Consider the following 27492-nt stretch of genomic DNA (forward strand, 5'->3'; position numbering starts at 1 on the left):
AATTTTTTTTTTCATGTAGGTCCCATATTAATTCATTTTTTTCTCCACGATTGCAAGCCAACTGCAAAAAGTATTTCTCTTATAATAAAGTAAGAATCCACTATCTACAATATTTTTGTCTAATTTTTTTATTTTCCATTTTGCCCTTAGTTATATTCTTAAATGATGTCTTCAGTGTTTCTATTCTTCTTTTGCTAATTATTATTTTTATTTTTTTACGAAATTGTCATTCCGTCATTTTACATTTCTGAGCTGCTGATTTCTTTTTACTTTTATCCCTAATTTTGCATCCAAATTCGGTCACTTTTAGTTCTTGTTTTTCTTCACTGCCTTCATATCATTGTCATTTTATATTTGAATTTTTATCACTTTCTCTATCAATCTCTTAATATTTTCCTTCTGTTTGCATTTTGTTTTTGTCTACTCTTGCTTGCTTGCAAAAAAAAAAAAAAAAAAGTGTTGCTCCTCCTCCTGAATCTCCTCGTGAATCTCAACAGTCTTGGTATGTTTCTCCTTCCTCCATTCTCTTAGTGTTGCATGAGTGAATTTCTTACACTATATTCACATCATGCGCATATAGATTCAGCAAAAAAAAAAAAAAAAAAAAAAACTAAACAAATTATATGCATATGCATGAGAGAAAATCATACCCAAATACAATATGTAACCTGTTGAAATTTTCACAACTTGAGTGAAAAAAAAGAAATCATGCGCATATATTCAAACCAAACCAAATTAAAAAACAATGTATAATACATGTATACTTCCCACCAAATACGAATATTAGCCCAATCGTGCTTGGAACACCAAAATCCATCACCATTAAATAACTAGATTTAAGGAATCTATCCAGATCTACAAAGACACCAACCAAAAACACTCAACAACTCCATCATGATACCCACCACGCACAAATCTTCCGAAAATTTTGGAAAAAAAAAAAATTCTAACCTTTGAGAACATGGCAGTGGTGGGGTGGTTCATGCCATGAGGGAGAGGGCACATGAGGGAGAGAGAAAAGTCGGCGTTGGCTAGGGAAGGAGGGTATGGTCGAGGGATGGAGGTCCGGTGTGCACGTGGGTGATGGCGAGCGCCAATCGATGGCAGATCTGAGGGAGGAAAGAGAGAAAAGAGATGTAAAGAGAGAAGCCGTCCATGCGAGGGAAGAAAAAAGGGCTATGGGCCTCGGGCTTGGGGAGGAGGAAGGGCTTGGTGGTGGGAGAGATGAGCGAACAGAGAGGAAGAGATTGCCGTGAAGGAGAACTGCTCATCGACGGAAATAAATGAGCAGAGGCTTAGCCTGGGGATGGCGCAACTGAACGACGGCGAAGAAGCACTAAGGAAGAAATGTCGAGTGGCTTTCGTCAAGGGCAATGGCTTGTTGGGCAAGTTTGGCTCACGGTGGAGTGTCTCGACAATGAGGAATGTGGAGGAGAGCAAGGAGATTGTGGCTGTGGCGAGTTTGTGACTGGTGGATTATAGTGGGCTTGCTGGCAGTGGCAAATCTAGGAGAGAGAGAGAGAGAGAGAGAGAGAGAGAGAGAGAGAGAGAGAGAGAGAGAGAGAGAGAGAGAGAGAATGGGGAAAATTTTTTGATAGGGTGCGGGTAGTGAAGGGTTACGCTTTATGGGATTTATACACACACACATACATATATATATATATATATATATATATATATAAGTATTGATAAGGGATTTAATCTTGGACTGATCAACATATATTATATAGATCATGAATTGAATTTCTCATCTAAATGAACATGTGATGAGTTGTACATTTTTCATAAGAAAATTATGAAACTCATTATATGTAATTAGCGAGCTGATTTGAAAATACACCATTTAAATTCATCAGTGCTTATATTTTAAAAATCTCGTACAAATTTGAGAATATATGGATGATAAATATCATGTTATTATCTTTCTAAGAACAAAACAATCATAAAGCCTGTTTCTACATCTATTTGATTAAATATGCTGAAGTAAAATAATAAATTAAAGTTTGTTGTGGGGCAATGGATTAACAGTGAATTAATTCTTTTTTGTATCATAAGCTTTTTTCATGTTAACTTAGTGTCATAAGTCTCCTTCACCCTATCAATCACTCTTACATTAAGATTAAAGAAAGTAATCAATCATATTTACTAAGATTAAATAAACTAATTAACAAGGTGGTGGTTGAATTTACTGCTCTATTTGAGGATATTTAGTAAATTGAAATATAGAAGAAAATGCAAAACAATATTTTAAAAAAATTTTGAACATTAGACGTTATTACAAATAATTAGGGCATACAAAAATGTTAGGCAAAAATATTTTTCCTCTAATATTTGCATTTGTTTATTTAGTTGTTAGCACATAGTTCATTTAAAATTTTCCATTTAATATATGAATTTTACAAAAAACTCTATTAAGAATTTAAAATATAAAAAAATAAAATTTTAAATGCTGTAAAATTTTATTTGATTTAATTTATACATTAATCATTATTGCAAATTTAATAATATTTTTTATAAAAAAAGTTCATTACTGTTTTAATTCATACATTAATAATTATTGGAACTTTGATGGTAATATTTAAAAAAAAAAATCATTACTTAGCCATTAGCACATATTTCATTTGTAAAATTTTATTTATTTTAATTTATACATTAATAATTATTGAAAATTTAATAAAAATTTTCCATTTAGTGATGTTCTATGGAAAAATATAAAAAATGATACATTGCTTGGGGTTGGCTGTGAGGTAGGGGAAAATGGGAAAAAAAAAATCATAAATGGGCTAAATTGAAATGCATAAGAAGATAACAAAAAAAAAAAAAAAAAAAAAGTTTTAAAAAAAATGGACTAGACTCACCTCAAGTAATATTTAGTGACAATCTAACCTCCTCCTATATGATTCTTACAGCAATCACATTGAAATTGATTATTATTATGTTTGGGAACATTTTCCATCTTCAACCTAAACAATAGAAAGTTTCGTCAACAGAAGTGGCAAGACTTGAAGAAGAAGGCCCACGAGGAATAATGGATTCATCGGTGCTACATCAACCTCAAAGTCGATAACAATTAGGGCTGAGCACCGATTGAGTCGGAGTCGGATTTGGCCTCCTCCGACTCTGACTCCGACTTTGTCGGAGGCCGAATCCGACCTCCGACTCCAACTCCACTTACACCCCACTCCGCTCCGACTCCGACACCGACATGTCGGAGCGGAGTCGGAGTTGGGCTTTTTGTTGGGCTTTTTTATTGGACTTTTTTTTAGCCTTTTTTCTTTGACCTAATTAACATTTTAATTTTACAATTTACAACTTTAATCGGATTTGAGCTTCTATATCAATGTTTTTAAAAAATATAATTTGAGATTTCTAATTTATCTAACCAAAATTATCACATTAGAAAATAAAACTAAATTCAAAATCTATCACTATAAAAAATAAAACTAAATTCAAATGTGCAACCAAAATTAAAAACTAAATTAAAACCAAATACACATATTAAAATTACATAACCAAAATTACAACCTAAAATTAAAAGTACATAACCAAAATTAAAACCTAAAATTAAAAATACATAACCAAAATTAAAACCTAAAATTAAAAATACATAACCAAAATTAAAACCTAAAATTAAAAATACATAACCAAAGGTCCAAAATTAAAACATAAAATTAAAAATACATAACCAAAATTAAAACCAAAATTTAATCTATACAAGTATGTAATTATTATTCTATATTTAACTATCATTACCCTAAATGTTTACTAGATTTCACATTTTTTTTCCATATGTTTTAAATTATCGATTGAAATCAATTTTCTTTTTTATGAAATATATACCTTTTTTTAAAATAATTATTTCATTAAACTAGATAAACGTGCATTGCACGTTACTTCTACCTAGTAAAACATATAAATATATATGATTAATGCATAAAAAATACATAGTATAGTAACTATATACTATATAAGCCCTTAATATATATAGTATATATATAACTATATATTATATATAATATAACTATATATTATATATTGACTTATAGTAAACTAGTAATGTAAAATATAAAATAAGCTATAGTAACTTATATAGTAACTTATAGTAAATTAGCAATGTAAATTAACTATATAAGCTATAGTAACTTATATAGTAACTTATAGTAAATTGGTAATGTAAATTAACTATATAAGGTATAGTAACTTATAGTAACTTATAGAGTTATAGTAAATTAGTAATGTAAATTAACTATATAAGGTATAGTAATTAGCAACTTATAGTGTAACTAATAACTATATTAACTTATAGTAACTTATAGTAAATTAGTAATGTAAATTAACTTATACTAACTATATTAACTTATATTATTCATTATAATGTTTATACATTATTATTTATTAGATGTTAATATATTGATAACACATATTTTTATAAAATATGCACAATATCGGAGTCGGAGTCGGAGTGGAAGTCGGCGTCGGAGTCGGAGTCGGATTCGGAGTGAAAATCGGAGTCAGAGTCGGGATGGAAGTCGGAGTCGGAGTCGGAAGGGAAGTCGGAGTCGGAGGATTAATCGGAGTCGGAGTCGGTGTGTCGGAGTCGGAGTCGGATCGGAGCGGAGTCGGGACAGCTCCACCTCCGACTCTGACTCCGACTCCGACTTCCAGGGGAGAAAAAACTCTGACTTGTCGGAGTCGGAGCGGAGTCGGAGCCGGAGTCGGATTTTCGGATTTCTGCTCAGCCCTAATAACAATTGCGTGAAAGCCAGTACCAAAACACACCACCCCCCCAAAACACATTTTTTAGAAAATAAAAATAAAAATAAAAATTTATTATTAAAAAATTAATTATTATTATTATTTTTTTATATAAATCTAATATTTATTTTTTTAAATAAATATATAACATTTTATACTTTAAAACTATAAATATCATTTTTCGCAAGATACACTATTTTTCATTAAAGTTGATGCTTCTGCAGCACTCCAGGTTGTCGTGTCGTGTAAGGAACACTCATGTATGAGTTTGAGTTCTCTTCATTACTTGCATACAATCAAACAAACAAAAGCGAGAAGATTACTTTAATACGAATAATAATTAAACTCCTCCTTCACTATAGAGAGGGGGCCACTTCCATTGTATTTCATACTACTGAGCAATCGGAGACGGAGAGAGCTCCTGGCCCAGAACAATTGTGGTGAAGATATAGACGAAACGTGTAACCATGTAACTAGGGAAACAAAACTCAATATATATTATATTATATTATATGGAAAATGATAGCCAGTCTGGGTTTGACCACTCTCCATATATTTTTTTTAATGATTATGAAACTGAGTATTAGTAAAAAGTGAATTATTTTTTTTCTTTGACGGTTAAAGATAATAAAAAAATATTCAAGAGAAAAAAAAAAAAATACATTAGGAGACGCCTAGTGGTACAAGCTAGGCTGCCCCATGGCATTATCCTGTATTATATATAATATATAGCCACGAAATCAAAGGACAAAAATGTACCAAAAAATCTAAATGGGAAAGATAAAATCCTTTGAATATAGAGAACACAGAAAATTATATTTCTTTGGACATTAATTTCAAGACAGTTAATGAATGGAAAAGACATTCAAGATGTGCTATCTTATGTGAACAAAAGTGTATGGTAGAAAAGAGAAGCTTTACACCACTTCCCATCACATAATGTCTTAATCTGAGGATTTTGGCAGTGTAGTGGATGGCCCTGAGAAAATAAGACTTCTCTGGTACGGAATCTTGTTAATCGATGGATCTTTGTGAACGAGCGGCTCAGTAGCCCGAGTAGGAACAATCACCGAAGCTGCTAGTCTTTCTCTATAAGATGCCCAGGTGACCATATAAAGACCCGCAATGATTAAAGATCCCCCTAAAACACTGTTTCAACATGTAAAAAAACACGAAGTAAGCAGCACCATTCTAATAAAAATTCCATTAAGAACTACAGAAATCGAGAAATTTTGATTATTATCAAAAGGATATTCTTGAAACAACACTAACAGAAACATATCACTTGGTAAGGGGAGGAAAGGGACAAAAAAAAAAGGATGTCTACAAGATGTATTGACTAAGCATGTCAAGATGTATTACATTATATCCAGGGTAAATTAACAAATAAAGCAAGTCAGCAAAAGTGTACTAGGAGTGATTGGAGCAAAACCTTCCAAAATAGATGGGACTTCCAAGAAAAATTCTGGAAAGGAAGGCAGAAGCTGCAGGTTGTAGTGGATTGTAGAGAGCAACCAAAGCAGGGCCTAACATCTTATTGCTCCACGTTATGAGTCCATAATTAATGGCAGATGCAACAGTTCCCTGAGAACAAAAGGAGCAATGCACTTAACCATAATTTTCCCCCATGTGCTAGATACAAAAATGTAAAGTTTGAAGGGAAAAGCATACATGCACGAGTAATAGTAATGTCAGATACAATCATAACATTCTATTACTTGTAAGAGGGTTACAAATATGCATGGAACCAAGTCATCAACTGTTATAAATGAACCATGGTGAACTGTGAAGTCTGGGGAGAAAGTTAAATAACCATAAACTGACTTCAAAAGTTAAATAACCAGCAGATCACATGGACCCAGAGGATGGAAAATCACCTACTATCGAAAGATTATTAAAAAAAAAAACTGCACTCCACCTTATAGGGTTAGCGAAGGTGAGCCATCATGATATTGACCATAATCTTCGTAAGTAAAGACAGCCCTCTTAAGAGAGCAAAGTTAGAACCATAAACTGTCTTCAAAAGTTAAAATAACCAGCAGATCACATGGATCCAGAGGATGAAAAATCATCAAGATGCTCAAGATTAAAATAAATAAATAGAAGCACTCTACCTTACAGGGTTAGTGAAGGCGAACCATCACAACATTGACCATAATCATGATCAAGTGAGGACCACCCTCTTCTGAAAACAAAGTTATCACAATGAACTGTCTTTAAAAGTTAAATGACCCCAGAGGATGAAAAGTCACCGAAGAGTTATTTGAAGTCAGATGGAGTTACAGCTAAGACAAGCATCGAATTGGCAAGGAGAAAATTCATACTCAAGACAAAGATATTCTTAATAGAAAAAACTTACAGCATAAATGACAGCAAAAAGCTCAGACTTTGTCAAACTCCAGTCTGTTGACTCATTGGTCATAAAGAATGCTGTTGTCACCATCAATAGAGCACCAAAGAAGTAGGAATATGCTGTGACTGATAGGCTGGCAGGATACTTTGCTAGAAGTGGAGCCTGAAAGTTTCCACACACATTCAGCATACACAGAGATTAACTTACCAAAAAACACAAAAGTCAATTGTATCATTGACTAGTCCTTTTGGAGTATAGGCCATGTGGTTTGGGCCTTCCATTGGGCCATTACAAGAAATGTATGGGGTCTCTCGATTTCTCTAATCAGTGTAAGCTACTTTACAATTTCTTGATACAGAGTGTGCTTCTTCTTATTATTATAATCCTTCCTTTCTTTATCATTTACATTGTTACTGTCATCCTGTTATTATCGCTATCATCATCATGATCACTTCTATCAAAATTAAAAATCGAAACTCTTGCCTCCGCCCACCCCATTGTTTGATATGCCATATCCATATGAACTAATTGTTTTAACGAATAAAGTTCACCATGAAGAACTAAGTTGCCATGTAAACAAACTAAAATTCAACAGCATTTGTCGACCGAGTGGATATAGCTGGACTTAACTTGGTTAGTTGAAAAGATACACATAATAAAAAATGCAGAGAACTTACTAAGAGCAGCCCACCCCCCCCCCCCCCCCCCCCCCCCTCCTTTTTCCGTCAACTGTCTGCTGTTGTACTTGAATTATCCTCATAACTTGTGGGTTGTTTTAGTTGTTTTTCAGTGGACAAGAATGCAATTACTCCTTGGAAGGCATATGACCATGTGTGCAGGGATTTTTTATTTTATATGCTTAGAAGGTGTGGATTTGGGGAGAGGTGGTGTGGTTGGATTAAACATTGTGTTACTAATGCCCGGTTTTCTGTTTTAGTGAATGGTATCTCTTGTGGTTTTTTCATGTCTTCACGGGGTTTGAGACAAGGAGATCCATTATCTCCTTTCCTTTTTGTTATTGTTATGGAGGCTTTGAGTAGAATGGTGGAGGCAGCTGTGGGAGGCTTTCTTGGTGGTTTCTCAGTGGGAAACAATAGTAATGGGGATATTTCTATTTCTCACTTGCTTTTTGCAGATGATACTCTTATTTTTTGTGATGCTGATGCTTGCCATATTCAAGCTTTAAGAGCTGTCCTGCTGTGTTTTGAAGCTGTCTTGGGCCTTAAGGTGAACTTGGGAAAGTAGGAATTGGTGCCGGTGGGTGAGCTGAGGAATGTCAGCTTTTTGGCGGATTTGTTGGGTTGTAAGGTTGCTTCTCTTCCAATGAAATATCTTGGACTTCCCTTGGGAGCATCTTTTAAAGCTAGGAGGATTTGGGATGGGGTTATGGAGAAGTTTGAGAAAAGATTGTCGGGTTGGAAGCGGCTTTACTTATCAAAAGGGGGGAGGTTAACTCTTATCAAAAGCACTCTTTCCAACCTTCCCATCTATTATCTTTCTTTATTTCCATTACCGGTGGGAGTGGCTAATCAGATTGAAAAAATTTTTAAAGCCTTTTTATGGGATGGTTTGGGGGAGGAGAATAAATTTCATTTTGTGAATTGGCAAAGGGTGATTTTTCCGATTGTGAATGGTGGATTGGGGGTGAGAGATTTGAACTTTTTTAATATGGCATTATTGGGGAAGTGGTTGTGGAGGTATCAAAAGGAAGGAGATTCTTTTTGGAGAGCGGTGATTGATCGGAAGTACGGGTGTGAGTGGGGGAGATGGTGTTCTAAGGAGGGTAGGGGGTCTTATGGTGTTCGCCTCTGGAAATATAGTAGAAAGGGGTGGAATATTTTTGAAAAACATATCAAGTTTGAGGTTGGAGTTAGGGATAGAATCCGGTTTTGGTTTGATGAATGGTATTGTGAGAAACCTCCTTTTGCTGTTTTCCCGGTAGTTTTCAGATTGGTTGGTAATCAGCAGGTTGCTGTTTTAGAGGTGCTGTGTCGTGTTGTGTCAATGGGGCTATACATTGGAATATTATTTTCAAAAGAAATGCCCAGGATTGGGAACTTGATGAGATTGCAGGCTTTTTGAGTTTTTTGTATTCTTTTTTTTGATAAGTAATAAGAAATTTTATTAATAAGCATATTCCAGGTGCACTGGAGGTATACATGTGAATACACCTATTTAGGATCTAGTAACTGATACAAGGAAATCTTGGAAACTGAGACCATTCAGCTCTAGAGCGATGGCCCACATAAATAAAGTCTTCCAAAAAAACCTCCTAAACTCTTCTATGGAACGTTCTTGATCCTCAAAAAGTCTATAATTTCTTTCACTCCAAATACACCAAAGAATACAAAGAGGAGCCATCTTCCATACAGCCGCAATCTGTGGTGTCCCCACAATTCCTCTCCAGCTTGCAATTAATTCTATCACTCTTTCCGGCATGATCCATGCTATATCCCTTCTGCTGAAGAAAAAATTCCAGATTTCCCGAGCAAATTCACAATGTAAAAGTAAGTGGTCTATCGTTTCACCATTCTTTCTGCACATACAGCACCATTCGGTTATGATTATGCCTCTTCTTCTTAGATTGTCCATAGTAAGAATCTTCCCTAATGCTGCCGTCCATACAAAGAATGCAACCTTTTTAGGTGCTTTGCTCCTCCAAATGTTCTTCCAAGGAAAATTGTGGCTTCGCTGCATAGTAATTGTATCATAAAAGGAGCACACAGAACACTTCCCTTTCCTCAAAGGTTTCCATACTATCTTGTCCTCACTTGTAGCATCAATAACCGTGTTATACAGCAAGCTGAGAAACTCCACCATCCCGGTAACTTCCCAATCATGTGCATCCCGGGTAAGACTTATAGTCCACTCCTATGCACCATTGCTTATTACCCTCAAATCAGCCACCATTGCTTCTTTGTTCCGAGCAATTCTGAAAATATTAGGATAGACCTCCTTTAGAACCATGTCTCCCACCCACACCTCATTCCAAAAGCTGACCCTCCTACCATTTCCCACACAAAGACGAGTGTTACTAGCAAAGGTACACCAACCTTTCCTTATGTACTTCCATAACCCCACCCCATAAGTCCCCCTACTTTCCTTAGAGCACCAACCCTCCCGTTCACTTCCATACTTCATATCAATCACTTCTTTCCATAAGGCTCCCTTTTCCTTGTTATACTGCCATAACCATTTTCCTAATAATGCCTCATTAAAGGCCCTCACATTCCGGACCCCCAAGCCCCCATCTCTCAACGGAGTACACACCTTATTCCACCCTACTAGATGGAATTTGAGCTCCTCGCCTAAGCCACTCCACAGAAAATCACGTTGAAGTTTCTCCATTTTTGTTGCTATGTTGGCGGGGAGAGGAAATAGAGACAAGTAGTATGTAGGAAGGTTGGATAGTGTGCTCTTGATAAGAGTGGTCTGCCCCCCTTTAGTTAAATACAACCTTTTCCACCCGACCAATTTATTCTCTAATTTCTCCAACACCTCCTCCCAAATTACCTTGGCTTCAAAAGTAGACCCCAAGGGCAGGCCAAGATACTTCAATGGCAAAGAAGAGACTCCGCATCCCAAAATGTTGGCCAACCCTCTAATATTCCTCGCCTCACCAACCGCAACCATCTCCGTCTTTGCAAGATTAATTTTTAACCCCGATATTGCTTCAAAACAATAAAATGGCCTTCAAAGCTTGTACATGTCCTGCATTTGCCTCACAAAACAGCAATGTGTCGTCTGCGAACAATAGATGTGAGATGTTAATGTTTCCCATTACAAAACCAGCCAAGACACCCCTCCACCACAGCTGACAGCATTCGACTTAGGGCCTCCATTACGATGACAAATAAAAGGGGTGATAATGGATCACCTTGTCGTGATCCCCGCGAGCTATTAAAGAAGCCCACTGAATCTCCATTTACTAACACTGAGAAACAAGCCGTTGACACAATGTCTCATCCACTTTCTCCATCTTGTCCCAAAACCACATCTACTCAACATGTATAACAAGAAGTCCTAATTGACATGATCATAGGCCTTTTCCATGTCTAATTTGCATAAAATACCTGGCTCTCCCGACTTGATCCTGTAGTCCAAACACTCATTTGCTATAAGAACCGAATCCAGTATTTGGCGCCCTCTCACAAAAGCATTTTGAGTCTTAGAGATAATTTTATCCATAACTGTGCTCATTCTATTAGCCAGGACTTTAGAGATTATCTTATAAATGCTCCCCACCAGACTAATAGGCCTGAAGTCTTGCACCTCTATAGCACCCTTTTTTTTGGGACCAGTGCGATGAAAGTAGCATTCAAACTCTTCTCGAATTTGCCATATGTGAAAAATTCCTGGAAAACCTGCATTACATCTTCCCTCACCACCTCCCAGCACTTCTGAAAGAAAGCCATAGTAAAGCCATCCGGGATCGGTGCTTTGTCTTTATTCATTTTCCTGATTACTATGTGTACCTCTTCCTCTTCAAATGGTCTCTCCAACCAAACCATACTACTTTGGTCGATGTGCTCAAAATCTAATCCGTCTAAAGTAGGTCTCCAATCATGAGGTTCTGATAACAAGTGTTCAAAGTGTCCAGCCACATGATTCTTAATTTCAGCTTGATTTGTAAGTGCACCGCCATCCACGTTTAGGGACTCAATGGTATTGAACCTCCTGTGAGAGTTTGCAATGCAATGAAAAAACTTTGTGCACCTATCTCCCTCCCTAAGCCACAAAGCCCTTGACTTTTGTCGCCACGGAATTTCCTCCATAAGAATCACTCTTTCCAAATCAGCAACGACATGCCCTTTGCGATTGCTCTCATCTCCACTTCCCTCCAAGCTTTGTAACTCTTGAAACAGATCTTTTTTTTTTTTTTTTGTAGCGTAACATGACCAAATATTTGCTCATTCCATAACTTCAAATCCTTTTTCAACGCCTTCAACTTTCCAGCCAATACATTACTCGGGTTGCCCTGCAAATGATATGAGCTCCACCATTGTCCCACCAACTCCACAAACCCCTCATGTTTTAACCACATATTCTCAAATTTAAAAGGCCTTCTACCCCCTGGAATCCCTCCACAATCCAGCACAATGGGAAAGTGGTCCGAACAAATCCTAGAGAGCCTTTTCTGAGAGAGATCTGGATAATGTTCCTCCCAAGAAGGAGATATTAAGAATCTATCTAGTCTTGACCAGGCTTGGTTTGAGGACCAAGTATAATCACCCCCCATTAGTGGTACATCCATTAATTCCAGCTCATAAATAATTTCTGAAAATTCCCTCATAGCAAGAGTTTGTCGACCCTCCCCCAATCTTTCGCTAGGAAATCTAGTCACATTAAAATCTCCTCCAATACACCATGGAACCTCCCACCATGAAGCCATGCCTGCAAGTTCATCCCAAAGCATCCGCCGCTCACAATCCAAATTAGGACCATAAACGCTAGCGAAAGCCCACGCAAACCCATCTTCAAAGTTTTTGAACAAGCACCCCACCGAATATTCTCCCACAAACTCATCAATATTCTCCACCACCCTTTTATCCCACATAACTAATACCCCCCCCGAGGCCCCTTTTGAAGGTAAATAGGACCATCCTACAAATTGGAAGCTCCATAAACTCCTTATGACTCTTCTTGTAATAATCTTCAATTTTGTTTCCTGCAAGCAAATAATGTCCAGCTTCCATTGTCTCAACAAAGATCGTAGCCGGAGGCGTTTGTTAACCTCATTCAACCCCCTTACATTCCAGCTCAGAATTTTTGGCTTCATTTAACAACTGAAACAGCCCTTCCCTTATTTCTACTACGACTTGTACTCCCCTCCTTTCCATCCTTGCCATCATAATTAATAGACCAAGTAAGCCTTCTCAACTCCCTACTTTTTTTTGTATTCTATAAAGATAGGTGCAATTGGGAGTGATAGTTTGCTGTGGAAACATTCAGGGAGCAATAATTTTTCTGTTAAGTCATTTTATAAGGTGTTGTCTGCCCAACAGCATGTTTCTTTTCCGTGGAAGAGTATTTGGAAGGTTTGTGTGCTGTTTAAAGTTGCCTTTTTTACCTGGACTGCTGCTCTAGGGAAGATTTTGATGATCGATAATCTGAGCAAGCGTGGTATGATTATTATGGAGTGGTGCTTAATGTGTAAGAAGGATGGTGAGTTGATTGATCATCTTTTTCTTCATTGTGAGGTGGCTAGGGAGTTATGGGTAGGTATCCTTTGTAGAGCTGGGCTGAGTTGGGTTATGCCTATGAGGGTGGTGAAAGTTTTAGCCTGCCGGAACAGAAATCATAATAACTCTCAACTGGATGCGGCATGGAGGATGATACCATTGTGCTTATTGTGGTGTTTATGGACAGAAAGGAATGACAGATGCTTCAACAACAGGGAAAGAGCAGTGGGAGATATCTGGAATTTCTTTTTGTCTTCTCTTTTTCAGTGGTTTTCTACTATAGTATTGAGGGGAGAGAGTGTTAATGAGTTTTTGTTTTCTTTTCAGCTTTCTAGAATGTAATTAGGTCTCATCTTGTATACTTCTTGTTTACATGGGCTCTGCCTAGTTTCATTGCTTTTAATAAAGTCTATTACTTATAAAAAAAACAGTAGTCCTAGCTAGAAAAGGATGTAACTTGCACTCTTTTGGAGGTGCAGAGATAAATTGAGCTATACTTTGGAATTTGGATCCCCACCCCCACACCCCAACATCTCCCTCTCTTCCTCCCTAGTTTTTTTCTCTATTATCTCTTACTTACTGATTTTATCAGCAGCTCTTTCTCCCTTTCTTGCTTATATTCTTTTCTTTTTATAATTAGAGAAAATTTTATTTAAAGTGAAAGGGACATAACCCAGCTATAAGTTTATAATAGGGAACATCCAACTATAGGGATAAAGAAAAATAACACAATTCCATAAATTCTAGAAAGCTATGGGAATGGAAGCTATTGTGTGATGCTGCCATCCATACATAAAGAGAGTTGAACATAAGGTCTCTTAGTTCAATGATATTCCAACTAGTTCTTTCCTTCACCATCATTAAAATTCCCAAAGTTCCCATCTCATTATCTCTCCATGAGTCCTCGTGTGATTTCAAAGAAAAACAAGTTATCTCCACTCTACTTTGCCACCCCACACTTCTCCACTTTCCTAAATGATCTACACTTGATCCTAACCACCTTCATAGCAAAATAGTTCAATAATCACAAATGCTCCCATGTTGTCCTGCACCAACATGAATCCTAAGCACATTTTATTGGGATATGGAGCTTCTTATTGTGAGCTCCCTGGTTTGCATAAAAAGGGACTTCCTCTACCCCATATCAGCTAGTGTTTAAACAACATCAGTAACCTGCCAGAATATATCTAACTTTGTCTTACATTTTATTTTTCAAAGTAATCAAAGTAGTAGTGCATTAAAAAAAACAAAAAATGTAGAAAGCCATGCACATGAAGTGCTCATCTATTTATCTATAACTATTTTCATTGCAAATCACAATTTAAAAACAAAAGGATCTGGATGTGTACCTGAATGGCTAGAAATGCAGCCATACACATACAGTTCCCAATTAGGCATAAAACTCCAAGGTGGAAATGGTCAATTCCGAACTCCATAAAACTAGACATTAACCATCCAGCAGGCTCTGGCTGACCCCTGGCACTTATTTCATTTTGCACTGAAAAGTCTGGTTCTGCAACTCCAATCAAAGCTGGGCCACGGAATAGAACCATTAGTATGGCACCAGAAACACAAATGAGTGTGCCTCCAACCTTGGCCTGACCTTCAGTTCGAAGCAAGTTCACTCTTTCTGTACTGCATGAACAAGTCAACATATGATATTGAACAAGTCAAATCCATTGAAAAGCAAACAAACAAGTGTGTGTATCTGAGATGACTAAAAAAAATATCAGCTGAGTTAAAAGCACGGTAAGAATTTTTCAATCTGACCCCATCATTGCAGCCAATAGAAATGTAAAGACTGGAATTGAAGGCTGTGTGGCAGCAGCATAAGTTGGATTTGTGTAGCCAAGACCAATAAGAAACAAAAGCTGGTTCCCAAATATCCTAAGTGGATTTAAAGCAGCAAAGATAGATTGATCAATCGGATGTTGTTACAGTTTTACAGATAAACAATAAAATGATGAGTAATCTATAAATAAACCAGTACGATTGAGGCTAAAAAGCATCCTAACTTACCCAGTTAACCCAAGAAAGAAAAATGACAAGAGGAGGCGTCTAGTCATCGGTAGCCTTACCCGCCTACAGAGAGGATAAAAATAAATCTTACAAGATGCTGTAAATGGACAGTTTATATTAGTAAGGATACAAAAATTGTTTGATCCAAATAACAATTGTGAACCAGTCTGCATATCATATATAAATACTGAATCAGCTAATTTTATTCTGCAATCTATGACATTACAGAATATAATTTGCAGTAGCGTCTAAAAAATAACAGTGAAAATCCGAAACGGTGGCATTAAAATGAATCCTATATTGGGTTTTTTCTATGGAAAGTAATTCTACGCAAAAACTAACGGGATGGACAGTAAGACAACAGGAACAAAGTTGTCGATGTACTGAATGAAAGAAACTGATTCGACTCGTCTGCAACAGGAAATCTTGGATACCCAAATTGGGAGTTCCTTATGCTTCACATGCAGCATCAATGCCAAACATGACCATTTACCCATATTGATAAATGGTAATTAAGAAGAAGCAAAAGTGATTAAGCGACAAGAAATGTGAATCGAAGAAAAGAAAAGAAAGAGAAGGTACTTTTCACGGACATAGGCAACGGGGGCAAGGATGGAAAGGGCAATGAGGTCACGGAAGACGCAAAAGACGAGCTGGTTGATCCCAACATTGAGGGCCACTTTGGTTATGACATGGTACCCTCCGTTGAATAACTGAACCATCGCCATGGCTATATGAGCCTTCCGTACGTCTACTCCACCACCGCCGGCTACTGCTGATGCCGCCATCTCTCTCATTGGAAACCGGCGAAGAAGATTTTGATGGGGTTGGGGATTGTTGTTTGGTTGATGGGTCAATGGCTAGTCGATCCTGCCTTCTGCCTGGGCTTAAAACTTGAAAACCTCATATTTAAATACTCGAGTACAAAGGGATAAAAATATACATTTAATTTCAGTGGTAAATTTAGGACTGTTCACCGACCCGACCCTAAAACACAGATTTCCGACCCTACCCGAATCTGTTCCATACCGATTACCCGATTACGTTTTTGTTTGGGTTGGGTTGGGGAAGATTTCTCTCAATAACAACTACGAAAATCATCATCAAATGGAACGGAATATCAAATATGATGATAACAGAGAAACCACGAAAATCATCTCAGTTCCAAATCACAATCAAAACCACGAAAATCGTCTTAAAATCATCATCGGATGGAACCGAATACTAAATATGATGATAACAGAGAAACCACGAAAATCATCCCAGTTCCATATCACAATAAATACCACGAAAATCACGAAAATTGAGTCAATATCCCAGTTCCAAATCACAAACTTGTTGCGCAGCTTGTGGAAATACCTCATGCCGACTTTGCCAAAGTACCCCGGATGGTACTTGTCGAAGAGGATCGGTGGTGGTGCATCCCTCCGACAATTCCCTTACCTCCCAGGTGCTTCCTGTGCTTACCGATACGACCGTGCCCATCACTGATGTGCTCGCGCTTCTTCCGGTTCTTCTTGAAACGGGTCGTCATGTTCTTGCTTCTCTCCCTCTCGTATCGCTCAGTTGGGTTAGGGTTTCAGGGGAGACGGGCAGACGGCCAGGAAATCAACTGTAGTCTGTATATGTTAAAATCGGGTAACAGGTAATACCCGTTTCTGATTTTAACCGTAAACGAGTCGGGTTATCGGATCAGGTTAATTCGAAAAACGGGTCGGGTCAAATTTTCAGGCTTTTTGTTCAAGCCTAGTGGTAATTGTCCAGTTGTCAATCCATTCTTTACAAGGAAAATAATCCGTATAATTTATTTTTTGAATAAAAGTTTCCTTCTAAAACGACAATCATTTAATGAATTGTCTAGCATTTATATAGTATAGACACAGTCCATCTTATTACAAAGAAGAACGATATTTACTAAGTATGTAACTTTGGTGAATTGTTTTTGAAAAAATATGAGTAAGTTTGAGTTAAAGACGTGTCCCACTTCTCTCTGTAACCATTCAATGAAGTATTGATGAGAGGCTCTGGTATGATTCACCTGAGAAAACATCGGTGCTTAAGTTAGTAAATGCAACCCAAGAGTTCATAATTCAAAAGAGAATTCGGATCTTTTATTATCAAAGGTTACTTGGTATATATAGACTCATACATAATATTTATCTTATTCAGAATTTATCGGTGTAGATCATCACTTGATACTTGGAATGATCACATAACTATATGAAGTCTCTATCTTTCCGTGAAAAATGGCGTGTGCATGTGTAATTTTGATGAACTTTGGTCTCCCTTACTTCCTTTGATCGCCCAAAGACCTTTCCTATGGGCTTTTATGATAGAATGAGTCTTCAGTTTAAACAGATCCTCCAGTTTGAGATAAAAAATACATCCATTTTATTTTATTTTATTTTTAAATTTGAGATCTCTTTTAATATATATATATATATAATTAGACTTCGAATATCCTAATACTGTATCTAACCTTATCTATTAAAAAAAAAATTAACATGCGACAATTTAGGTCTTGTTTGAATGTTGAGTTGGGTTGAGATAAATTGAATTCTTTATAAATACTAATGAGTTGCAATGATAGAGTGAGTTTTGTGAAACCTAAATAAGATGAATTTAGACGTGTCTGGATGTTAAGATGAGTTTAGATGTATTTATGAAAACTTGAAAAAAGTTGTAGATCCGACTTGTAAAGAGGTGTTGTGTTGAAAAAGATTGTGGGTTCCACATATAAAAAAGTCTTGAGTTGAGATGAGTTTAGTAATTTAAGAGTTTAATGCTTATATGTTAGACTCACTTAAAATCAAACTAAATTGAATTGATCTTATTTGTGTTTAACTTCGATGGACCTTAAGGAAAGATTGCTGTTCGGTTTTGGCTAGAGCAAAGTATTCCCAAGTGGGTTTAGAATTTAGAGGTCAATGGCATGTCTTGGAAGTTGGAAGCCCGAAACTGACATTGGAATATGACATATTACCCAAAAATGACTCATTTAGGTCCAGAAATTAGATTCAACCATTCTTGTGCACGCAACGAGTTTGGTGTACCCGAGTCCTTCCTTGCTTGGATGCAACTTGGAAACCCACCTTTTTCACAACTTGAGTCCTCAGAGATGGTCCCGTATTTTTCCACTAGATTGCCAGTAAATTAAAAAAGCAAACAAACTTGAACCGTTAGATCAGGGTTACCATACACTATTTATTAAAAAAAAAAGACTTTTCCTATAAATAATATCTAAAGAACAAACCACTTTTTTGCAATTAATTGCCTGACATCATGCTCCGTGATGGTTCAATCACAGGAATTCATGTCAGCACGTGTACTTTTTTATTTTTATTTTTTTAAAAAAACAAGAAAACTGCTTAGTTTGACGTGTTAAGTCAACTTCTAAAATAAGTTTTTATTATAAAGTACATATAACGTAGTTAGAGATGACTTACGAGCTGATGCTTTCTATCTAATGCATAAAAAAAAAAAAAGTTTAATCAAGAAAGCACGCGGACCTCTCAAGAACCATCTCACATCAGATAAACAACCCTTCTGTCTCCGGTTATATGCTTGAAACACTAGTAATAACAACAATGATGATGATATTCTACCGGAAAAGACCACCACTCAATGTCATTCTCTAGAATGCTCATGGAATAATCCTTTTCTTTTTTAATGTGCATTGCAGATGTTTAGCTAGACAAGCTGTCAAAAGAGCTGTGGCGACCAGACCGGAATTAGTCCAGACTTTGTTCTTTAAAAAAAAAAAAAAAAAATGCTGGCATGACCAGATGCAAATGGAGTGGTAGAAGGCTTCACTTAAGTCCATGAAAGATGATAGTCTACAATAACCATGTTATAGGTAAAGGAAAATTTACTCAGGCAACATCACATCCATAAATTGCACAAAATAAATATTAACAAATAAATAGGAAAAAGATAAATGAAAAAATTTATTCATTATGTCCAAAACAACTCACCTATGAATCACACGTACAATAGACTATCGAAACACAAAGTGACAAGGACAAAAGAATATCGATACTATGTCAAATGGATGACACAGCTTGTTTGTCGGTAGGGAAAAAGAGTTGTTCCATATGAGTCTGGTAATAATAAGTAGTGTATTGCCTTTTTGTGAAAACAAAAACTAACAAAGATATGTATAAGAGAATTATGCTCATAGAGCTTCATATTCCTAAAATGGTCCTTATCTGATCAGGAGGATGCCTTGCCAGCGATTTGGGGTCCGGATAGCGATTCTCAGGATCCATGATTGCCTCATATATAAGTTCATAAACTTCAACCAGTGATTGAGCAACCTGGATACAAGCTTCCGATCGCAGCTTTGGAACCTGCATCTGCTCAAATTCTGGCAGAGAAGTCTCACTTCTTAATACTAGCCCAAAGAAAGCCTTCAAGCAATCTGAAAGAGAAGCTGGAGATGTTTCCTCTAATTCTGCTAAAGGGGCCCAAATTGCTGTCTTGCCGGCCTCTTTGTTCAGTGAACTATGGAAGTGATGCATCTTTTGAGACAGGCCACATCTTCCTAAGATGGAATCAACTTCTTTTTCCACAAGGATGCGCAAGTGATTATTTATCATTGCTCTCAAGTTCTTCACATATTCAGCTGCAACCTCATGTCCATACAATGGTTGTTGGATGGCAGACAAGCAGTTGATGAGGAAGATCTTTGAAGGAGTTTCATTATTCTGCAAAAACTCATTATTAAAAAAGAAACTATTAATCACATAATTTTGAATGTTCAAAAGAAAGAAAGAAAAAAAAAAAAAAAACAGAGGAAGATACATAAGGCTTGTCTACACCAAGTAAAGAATACATAAGATCCCTTTGTCGCTAGAAAAGCAATGTGGGATAATTCAGAAAATGGCATGCATGTTCATGTAAATCCATGAAAGAAACATGACTGGAAAAGAGTTCAGAACCACATTAGAACTGGCAAAGAAATACTTGAAATCTGGCAAGCAATAAATGCAGAGGACTTGAACACAGTCTAGCACGGACCTGGGAGGACAGAGCAGAGCTGCTATTTGACAAGATAGCATCAACTGATGATTTACTCATTTGACCCGTGTCAGAACTCATTCTACTTCTTCTTGATGAGTAATTGGCTCCCTTCGACTTGTGTGCCTCTGCAGCTTGCTCACACATCTGCAGTGATTATAGGTAATAAATTTCATTGGGAATATTCTACACACAAAAGAACAGGTTATAACAATCCACAAATTCAAACCAAACATAAAAATCACGTTTTCAATTATTAGACAAGTTTTTTTAAAGATCGAGCAACTTAGTTTAACCATATCCAGTCCAAAAAAATGAGCTTATCCAAAGAAGGCAAGCAAAGAAATTGCTCATTGCTATGTTAGCATCGTGTTAACACGATCACACAGGTAGACTCCTCAAATCTGGCTTACAAGGCTCAGCGTGCCAACCTGAACCACTTGATTGATTGAAGGATCCCACATATAGGTAACATGTTTGTGGGATTATACCATCCGACAATGACATGAACCCATACATTTAAAATGATCTTCACATAAAATCAAATTTTACGGAAAAATCAAGCACACTGAAATACTTCGGCTACTCTGTTACAACGTCATGCAAATTACTAAGCATATGCTGTTTACCAGAAGATATCAAGCAAAACAACCTGAATAATAGGATCAAGTAAAGCAGATATCACTGGATCAAAATTCCCTGAAGCAGGAACCATCATGCTGTTATGGGTCTGGATGATTTCAAGAAGTACAGAGACTCCTTCTCTTACTGCAGGAGGAGGGGAAAGATCCAAAGCAACGAGGGGAGGATACCGTAAAAGCTTCTCTCCACGAGTTTTCAGAATATCAAAAAATGTTTTCTGAGCTGCATCCTTCAGTGCCCAAAGAGTATTACAGAGAGCTGTTTCTCTCCCAAGTAAATCTGATATCTACAATTCATCAAAATGGTTATAAAAAGGTATCTGAAACAACTAGTAATATAAATAATAGAAAAAGAACTCAACTCACAGTGTAGCTGTAGAACTCCAGCGTATTACTGAGTTTATATGAAATTATAAGACTAGGTTGAGACTGTAAAACTTGTTCAACTCTCACTTTAAATGGCCGGCAAACACCTTCAAAAATTCTATCCAAAACAAATGTCAAGTCAGACTCCGTCTTTGCAAAATCACTCTCCAGCCTCTTGGAAAATCGGTTTGCAGTTGGTCCAGTATCTACCACAGCATCTGGATCGAGTAATGCAAGAACAAGTTCTCGTTCAGATGCTAAAGCCTGCTTACATACAAAAAAAAATTATTATCTATATTTAAAAGGCCTCAGTACAGATAAAAATAAATAAATAAAGGCCTTATTAAAAGGCGTTAACAAAAAACCAAAAGGCATTCATGTCACACCTGATGCAGCCACCCTAGCATGTCCCCCACATATCGTAAAGGATCATGTGCATGCACTTCAATGGGCCGAGGCAATCCACCAGGTCCTCCACGCGTAAGAGCACTTATAAACCTTCTAAACAATGCATTATGCCTCATATTTGCCACCTGCATGCAATAATGAATAAACATGAGAAAAGCTACAGGAATAACCATGAGGCATATAACATGTTTAAGTATGTCGATTATCAAGCTGTCTACTCAATCACCTCTTCTGCACAATACTTGAAAAGAACAGGGCGCTCCTTGAGGCAGCGAACTGCTGTTTTCAAAAGCTCACTAACTTCAGGATTATCAGTGTCACCTAATTTTCTACACTCTGCTTGAACCCACCTAGGCAGACATAAACATTAAATAATTAAATAATTGATAATTAAAATGAGTAAGGAATAAGAATCAATATATAAGAGCTTTTTAATGAAATTTTATGACATATTAAGAAAAGGATATCAATATATATGAGCTATAAATTATTAAACCTATTATGGAGTGAGGTGAGGGAAAAATATTAGGGGAAGATAGGGTTGTTTTCTAAACATACTAGACTTGTGGTGGGTGTGGCTGTAGGAGACTAGAACTGGATTTTGAAATGATTCGTGGTGTAGTAGCAGAGACCTCAAGGAAGCTCTCACATAGGTGTATAATATTGGCGCAAAACACTTCAGTGGCTAATCTCTTGGAGTTCTCCATGACTCTCTGCAGTGTAATGCAATTTTCTGGGCCCCTACCAAGACAAGGAAGTTCTTGTCTGATCTTTATAAAAAGTCCTTATACCTCGGGATAACAACCCTTTCCCTTGTGGAATTATTTGGCAGACTAGTATGCCTCTGAGAGCAGCTAGTTTTGCTTGGATGGCCTCTTTAAAAAGGATCCTCACCATGAACATAAGGAAACTGCATATCATTGTAACAGACTGGTGCTGTATGTGCAAAGAGAGCGAAGAATCTATAGACCACCTTCTACTCCACTGTGAGATTGCCAGTATTCTGTAGAATGACCCTTTCAGTACAATTTGAATGGCTTGGGATATGTCCACAAGAATTGTAGATCTCTTTGCCAATCAGAGATAGCCCATAAACTGTAACAGTATGGAAAATACCACCAAATTTATCTAGTGCGGTATATTTTGAGGGAAAATAATGCTAGAAATTTTGAAGGCCGAGTGCAGACAATGGAGCTTAGAACTTTCTTTATTTTTCAAGACCTTGTTTATCTGAGTAGATTCTGGAGATTCTAATGATTTCTTCTTTCTTTTCTTTTTCTCATCAGGTTTTCCACTTATATGCTTCCAAAATACATCAACTATGCCTTTTGCATTTCTCCAATAAAATCTTCGATTTCTTGTTAAAAAAAAAAAATATGATTATACCCTATCCAATCACTACTAGCAACATCAGTGGAAGATTGTAGCATACATTGTGAAAGATTGTGGGAAACGATCCCGATTTGTCTACTATGGTACATTTGGAAATAGAGGAATACTTTAGCATCAGGAATTGCTAGAAGAACATGGAGGAGTTAAAGGATTTCCTTTTTAGATCTCTATATCGTTGGATGGCAGCAATCTTTAGTTTTTCAAACATTATTTTTGCAGACTTTTTCTTTATCTTTTTACTCTTACTACCTTGGTGTCTCTCATGTATACTTCTTGTGTACCTGATGGCACCTTTGGCTCGTAATATTAATTATATTACTAAAAAAACACCTACCCAACTTGTAAAAAAAATACCTATCCAATCATTGCTAAAAAGACATATCGGACGATAAATTTGGGTGAAGAAGATTTGAAAAGAAACAGGAAAACGAATTTGCTTTGATATGGATATCTAGTTAAGAGAACTATACTGGTAGAGCAAGAGGAGTAAGACTAGCAATTCTTAGAAATACATCAGGGTTCACGAGCAACCAAGCACTGTTAGTGAAAGCAAAAACAGATCGAAACCAAGAGCAGGTCTCAAGTATTATAACTTAAGACAGATATATAATTCACAATTAGGGTGAGGGATCTTGCTAGTGCCCTGAAACTGAAACCATAAAACCCCATCATGCAGATTGAGGGGCAGGTTTTCTTCTAGAAACGATTGATACCATTGACTGCAGGAAATTACCCTAGTTTAGGTGAATTAGGTTATCTATGGTCAACCACAACGGCGACAATAATAATATTTAAACTTGGCTTTCAACAGAATGATTGTGAGTTTTTTCCTTTTATTTTTTGACAAGTAATAATTCTTTATTACTTATAAAAAAAATGTATAAACATGGCTTTCAACAGAATGATTGTGAGTTTTTTCTTATATATATATTTTTTAAAGTAATAATTCTTTATAACTTATCAAAAAAATCCACAATCATTATATCAAAACGATGCACACTATTCCACATTTCCACTAAAAACTAAAATCAATACAAGAAAAGCCCAGTAACAGCTGAAGAAACCAGGTAGAGATATTTAGCCCAAAAAATAAAAACGTCAGAGAAGAGTACCAATTTCTATAAGAAAACTACAGTTCAAATGCTTGTCCATAAAAGAGACAAATATCGACTAGCATTATGAACCACAGCCCATAGGACTACTAGCGTGATTACAAAATGGAGCTTAGTTCCATGAAGTAAAGAGATAATGTTATTCAAAAGGGGATCGGATCCGGATTTATTCGTTCTACCAATTTGGAAGGGGAGAAGACGTAGAGGCTAATATATGACGTAGAGGCTAATATACGTTTTATAAATTGTTTATTTAAGATAAGTGTCACCTGCACAAGCGCTCATAGGCTGCTTCTTGGTATACAGCCATCATATCCATGAGCTCCAAGCCTGCCCGCTGTAAAGAGGGGCTCATGTGAATGATCATTACAAAAACTAATTTTAAGCCTTTAGAAAAGTAGGAAGAAGTTAAACCTGGTGATGCGTTCTTAGCAAGATCTTGCAGTTGGCATGAATTTCTTGAACATGAGTAAGCGCCTTGAAAAAGTTATCACTGAGCTCTTCCTCCCTTAGTGCATTTATCTACAAAAAGGGAGAACCAGTAAACTGAGGTCAATCTACAGTAATATAACGATTTACGAACATCCAATGAACAAGGTTAAAACCTCTTCATTGGAGAGCTGATAATCACGAAGGAAGCACGAAACGATCTCTTGTCTTTGTGTAGTAATTTCAAGTTCCTGTTTGAGCCTCTCCGTTGTACTAATAATATCTCCCGTGCTAGCACTGCAACTGTTCAATGCCTTCGCAATCCTGCGCCACAGGGCCAAGACACAAGTTTTAGGTGAGATCTTAGCTCGTCTCACATCTCGGGCAAATAGACATACACACACCTGTCACAACAGTCGGAGAGGGAGTTGACCTCTTCCTCGACGCGATCGAGGGCCTGTTGGGCAGCTTCGGAGGCTCGGAGGAACTCAAGGTTGATTTGGAGGGCACGGGTTTCGATGGCACTCTTCAGGTTGCGCCGAGACCGAGGGTTGTTCTCCGTGTAGAACGTAGACAGAGTGCTCAGAGAAGACACTAGATCCGGCGAGTCCGTCCGACATTCCAACACCTTCTTCAGTTTCCGAGATAGCCCCGGCGCCAATCCAACCGCCGACGTCGCCATCTCTGACTCACTCTCTGAATCAAATGCATTCACAGCTCGATATTTCCTTCTGTTTAACACTCGCGGAAAAGTATGGGCCAATTCAAAGTCCAATAACAACAGTTCTAAGGGACATGGCCTAGTTGTTTGTTTTTAGTTTCGTGTGAGCTGGACCTTCATCGGTTGATCCTAGACCACAGAGCAGGCCCAGAAATCTTCTCTCTGTCTCGGCAAATGGGTACAATGGGATTTCAAACGAAGCAGCACAAGGAAAATTTTGGTTAATTGGATCCGTTGGAGGAGATCTTGGTCCCGCCTTTCTTTTCTTTTTCTTTTTTTTTTTTTATAATGTAATTAGTCAAAAAATAAATTTGATTGAAGATAATACTAATTTAATTTTTGAATATGAAGAATCAGTATTAATACACAGATTAGTACACGACTTTATTTATACATAACAAAATTCTTAATTAAAAGATCTCACTTTAGGCGAGGAATACCAGAACAAACATCTCAAAAGATAACCGATATCAGAAATAAAACTATAACTAAAACATAACCAATGCAAACTAACAAAGAAATAGGGCAATGCACCACAACATTAAAAGCTTTAAGCTTGACCCTGGCACCGAATAGTAGGAAGTACCCATTTATCCTCTCTAAGCAAACCATGCAACATATGAGGCAAATCTCGCATGTTAAGCCATTCAGCATCACCTTCCCTTGCATCAAATCTTGCTAACCAATCAGCAATTACGTTTCCTTCTCTATAAGTGTGACAAACAATGTAGTCAATCGCAAGAAGCAGCTTTTGAAATTCCTCCCAGTAGTCCTTTAAATACCAGATTCCGCATCGAGCTTTTTGCAACCAAGATAAAAGCACCTTTGAGTCCATTTCAATGTCAACCGATAAAAAGTTAAGCAGCAAGTAATGCTTTACACCCTCTAATAATGCCCACAATTTTGCACAATTACTAGCGCCATAGCTAAGATTAATTGAAAAAGCAAACAACAAATAACCATGCATGTCCCGAATAATGCCACCTGCCCCCGATGATCCCGGATTGCCAAGACTACTGCCGTCTATGTTTAGTTTAACTCTGCCCTATGGTGGCTTGGACCATGAGATAAATTGAGTTTGCTTTTGATGAATAGGAATTGAAGGGATATTTAAGTTGTTAAGGATGTAAGAGTTAGCTTGAGTAAACTTCTTAACCTTTGATATTCCTTGAAAAATCACACCTATCCAGTGTTTGATAGAATGCCACACAGCATGTACCGATTCAAATTTACCTTCCATACGTGCAGAACATCTTTTACTCCATAATCTCCAAGAAATAATAGTAGGCAACAAACCTAGAATGACACCTATTTGAGATGAATTTGAAGCTCTCCTAAACCAACTTAGAGCAGTTTAACGCCGTGTTCTACCAATCGGTAATCCTAGAAGAGAACTACATTTCTGCCATACCTTAATTGCAATCTCCCCGTCAAAGAGTACATGATTTGATCTTCATATATTCCTTGCCTACGACAGTCACATTTCGAAGCAAGAGGAATCCCAATCCTTCTTAGTTTATCATCCACAGCCAGTGCACCACGCCACGCCTTCCACATTAGAACGGAAAATTTTTTAGTAAGCATATTATTCCATATCCACTTATGCTCCTCCAAAACAAGACCTCTAGCCTGAATCCACTCCCAAGTTGATTCAGTGGTAAAAATACCACTATCAGATTTGGTACAAATTAACACATCTCCTCCCTCTTTACATTTTGCAAGATTTTGAGAGCAATATCAGTTGTTTCGATGCCCAACAACCTTTCTAATAATACCACATCCCAACCACTTTCAAGATTGCATTCCTTAATTTTTAAAAGAGGCTACTCAACCACTAGTAAACTTTCGGGAAAAGTCCCCTGCTTGATCCACTTATCATACCAAAAGAAAACATTTCTATCATTAAGTTTCCATTTAGAATTACTCAAAACTAGAGGGATACATTTAGCAATCATATGCCAAAACCTTGTACCCTTTTGAGGACCTAACAACATCAAAGGTTTATTCCCAACATATTTGGTTCGAAAATATGATTGACCCTTGAGACATGGGTCAAATGTTATTTTACAACTGTTTAAGATGTCTTTTGCTAAAT

General features: G+C 37.0%; 2 protein-coding genes across 3 annotated transcripts; both read right to left on the reverse strand.

The window, feature by feature from the left end:
* Positions 1-5550: 5550 nt before the first annotated feature.
* LOC122281758 (WAT1-related protein At4g19185-like) lies at positions 5551-16226 on the reverse strand. 2 transcript variants are annotated; one of them, XM_043093521.1, is made up of 7 exons: positions 15892-16225; positions 15310-15372; positions 15061-15177; positions 14640-14925; positions 7115-7270; positions 6188-6339; positions 5551-5904 (listed from the first exon to the last, which is right to left on the reverse strand). In XM_043093521.1, the coding sequence occupies exons 1-7, from the start codon at positions 16104-16106 to the stop codon at positions 5700-5702; spliced, it is 1194 nt and encodes a 397-aa protein (XP_042949455.1). In that variant the 5' UTR covers positions 16107-16225; the 3' UTR covers positions 5551-5699. The 2 variants fall into 2 exon arrangements, with proteins under 2 accessions (XP_042949455.1, XP_042949456.1); XM_043093522.1 differs by lacking the exons at positions 15061-15177; positions 15310-15372 and having other exon boundaries at positions 15892-16226.
* Positions 16227-19232: 3006 nt separating this feature from the next.
* On the reverse strand, positions 19233-25427 carry LOC122281602 (conserved oligomeric Golgi complex subunit 6). The gene is made up of 10 exons (XM_043093249.1): positions 25081-25427; positions 24853-25000; positions 24662-24769; positions 24517-24584; positions 21970-22093; positions 21722-21868; positions 21336-21599; positions 20981-21256; positions 20329-20475; positions 19233-20015 (listed from the first exon to the last, which is right to left on the reverse strand). Exons 1-10 carry the CDS (start codon positions 25356-25358, stop codon positions 19494-19496), a joined length of 2082 nt encoding a protein of 693 aa, XP_042949183.1. The 5' UTR covers positions 25359-25427; the 3' UTR covers positions 19233-19493.
* Between the last annotated feature and the right edge of the window lie 2065 nt (positions 25428-27492).

The sequence above is a fragment of the Carya illinoinensis genome, chromosome 11 (assembly GCF_018687715.1).
Source record: "Carya illinoinensis cultivar Pawnee chromosome 11, C.illinoinensisPawnee_v1, whole genome shotgun sequence".
In the NCBI taxonomy this organism is placed as follows: Eukaryota; Viridiplantae; Streptophyta; class Magnoliopsida; order Fagales; family Juglandaceae; genus Carya; species Carya illinoinensis.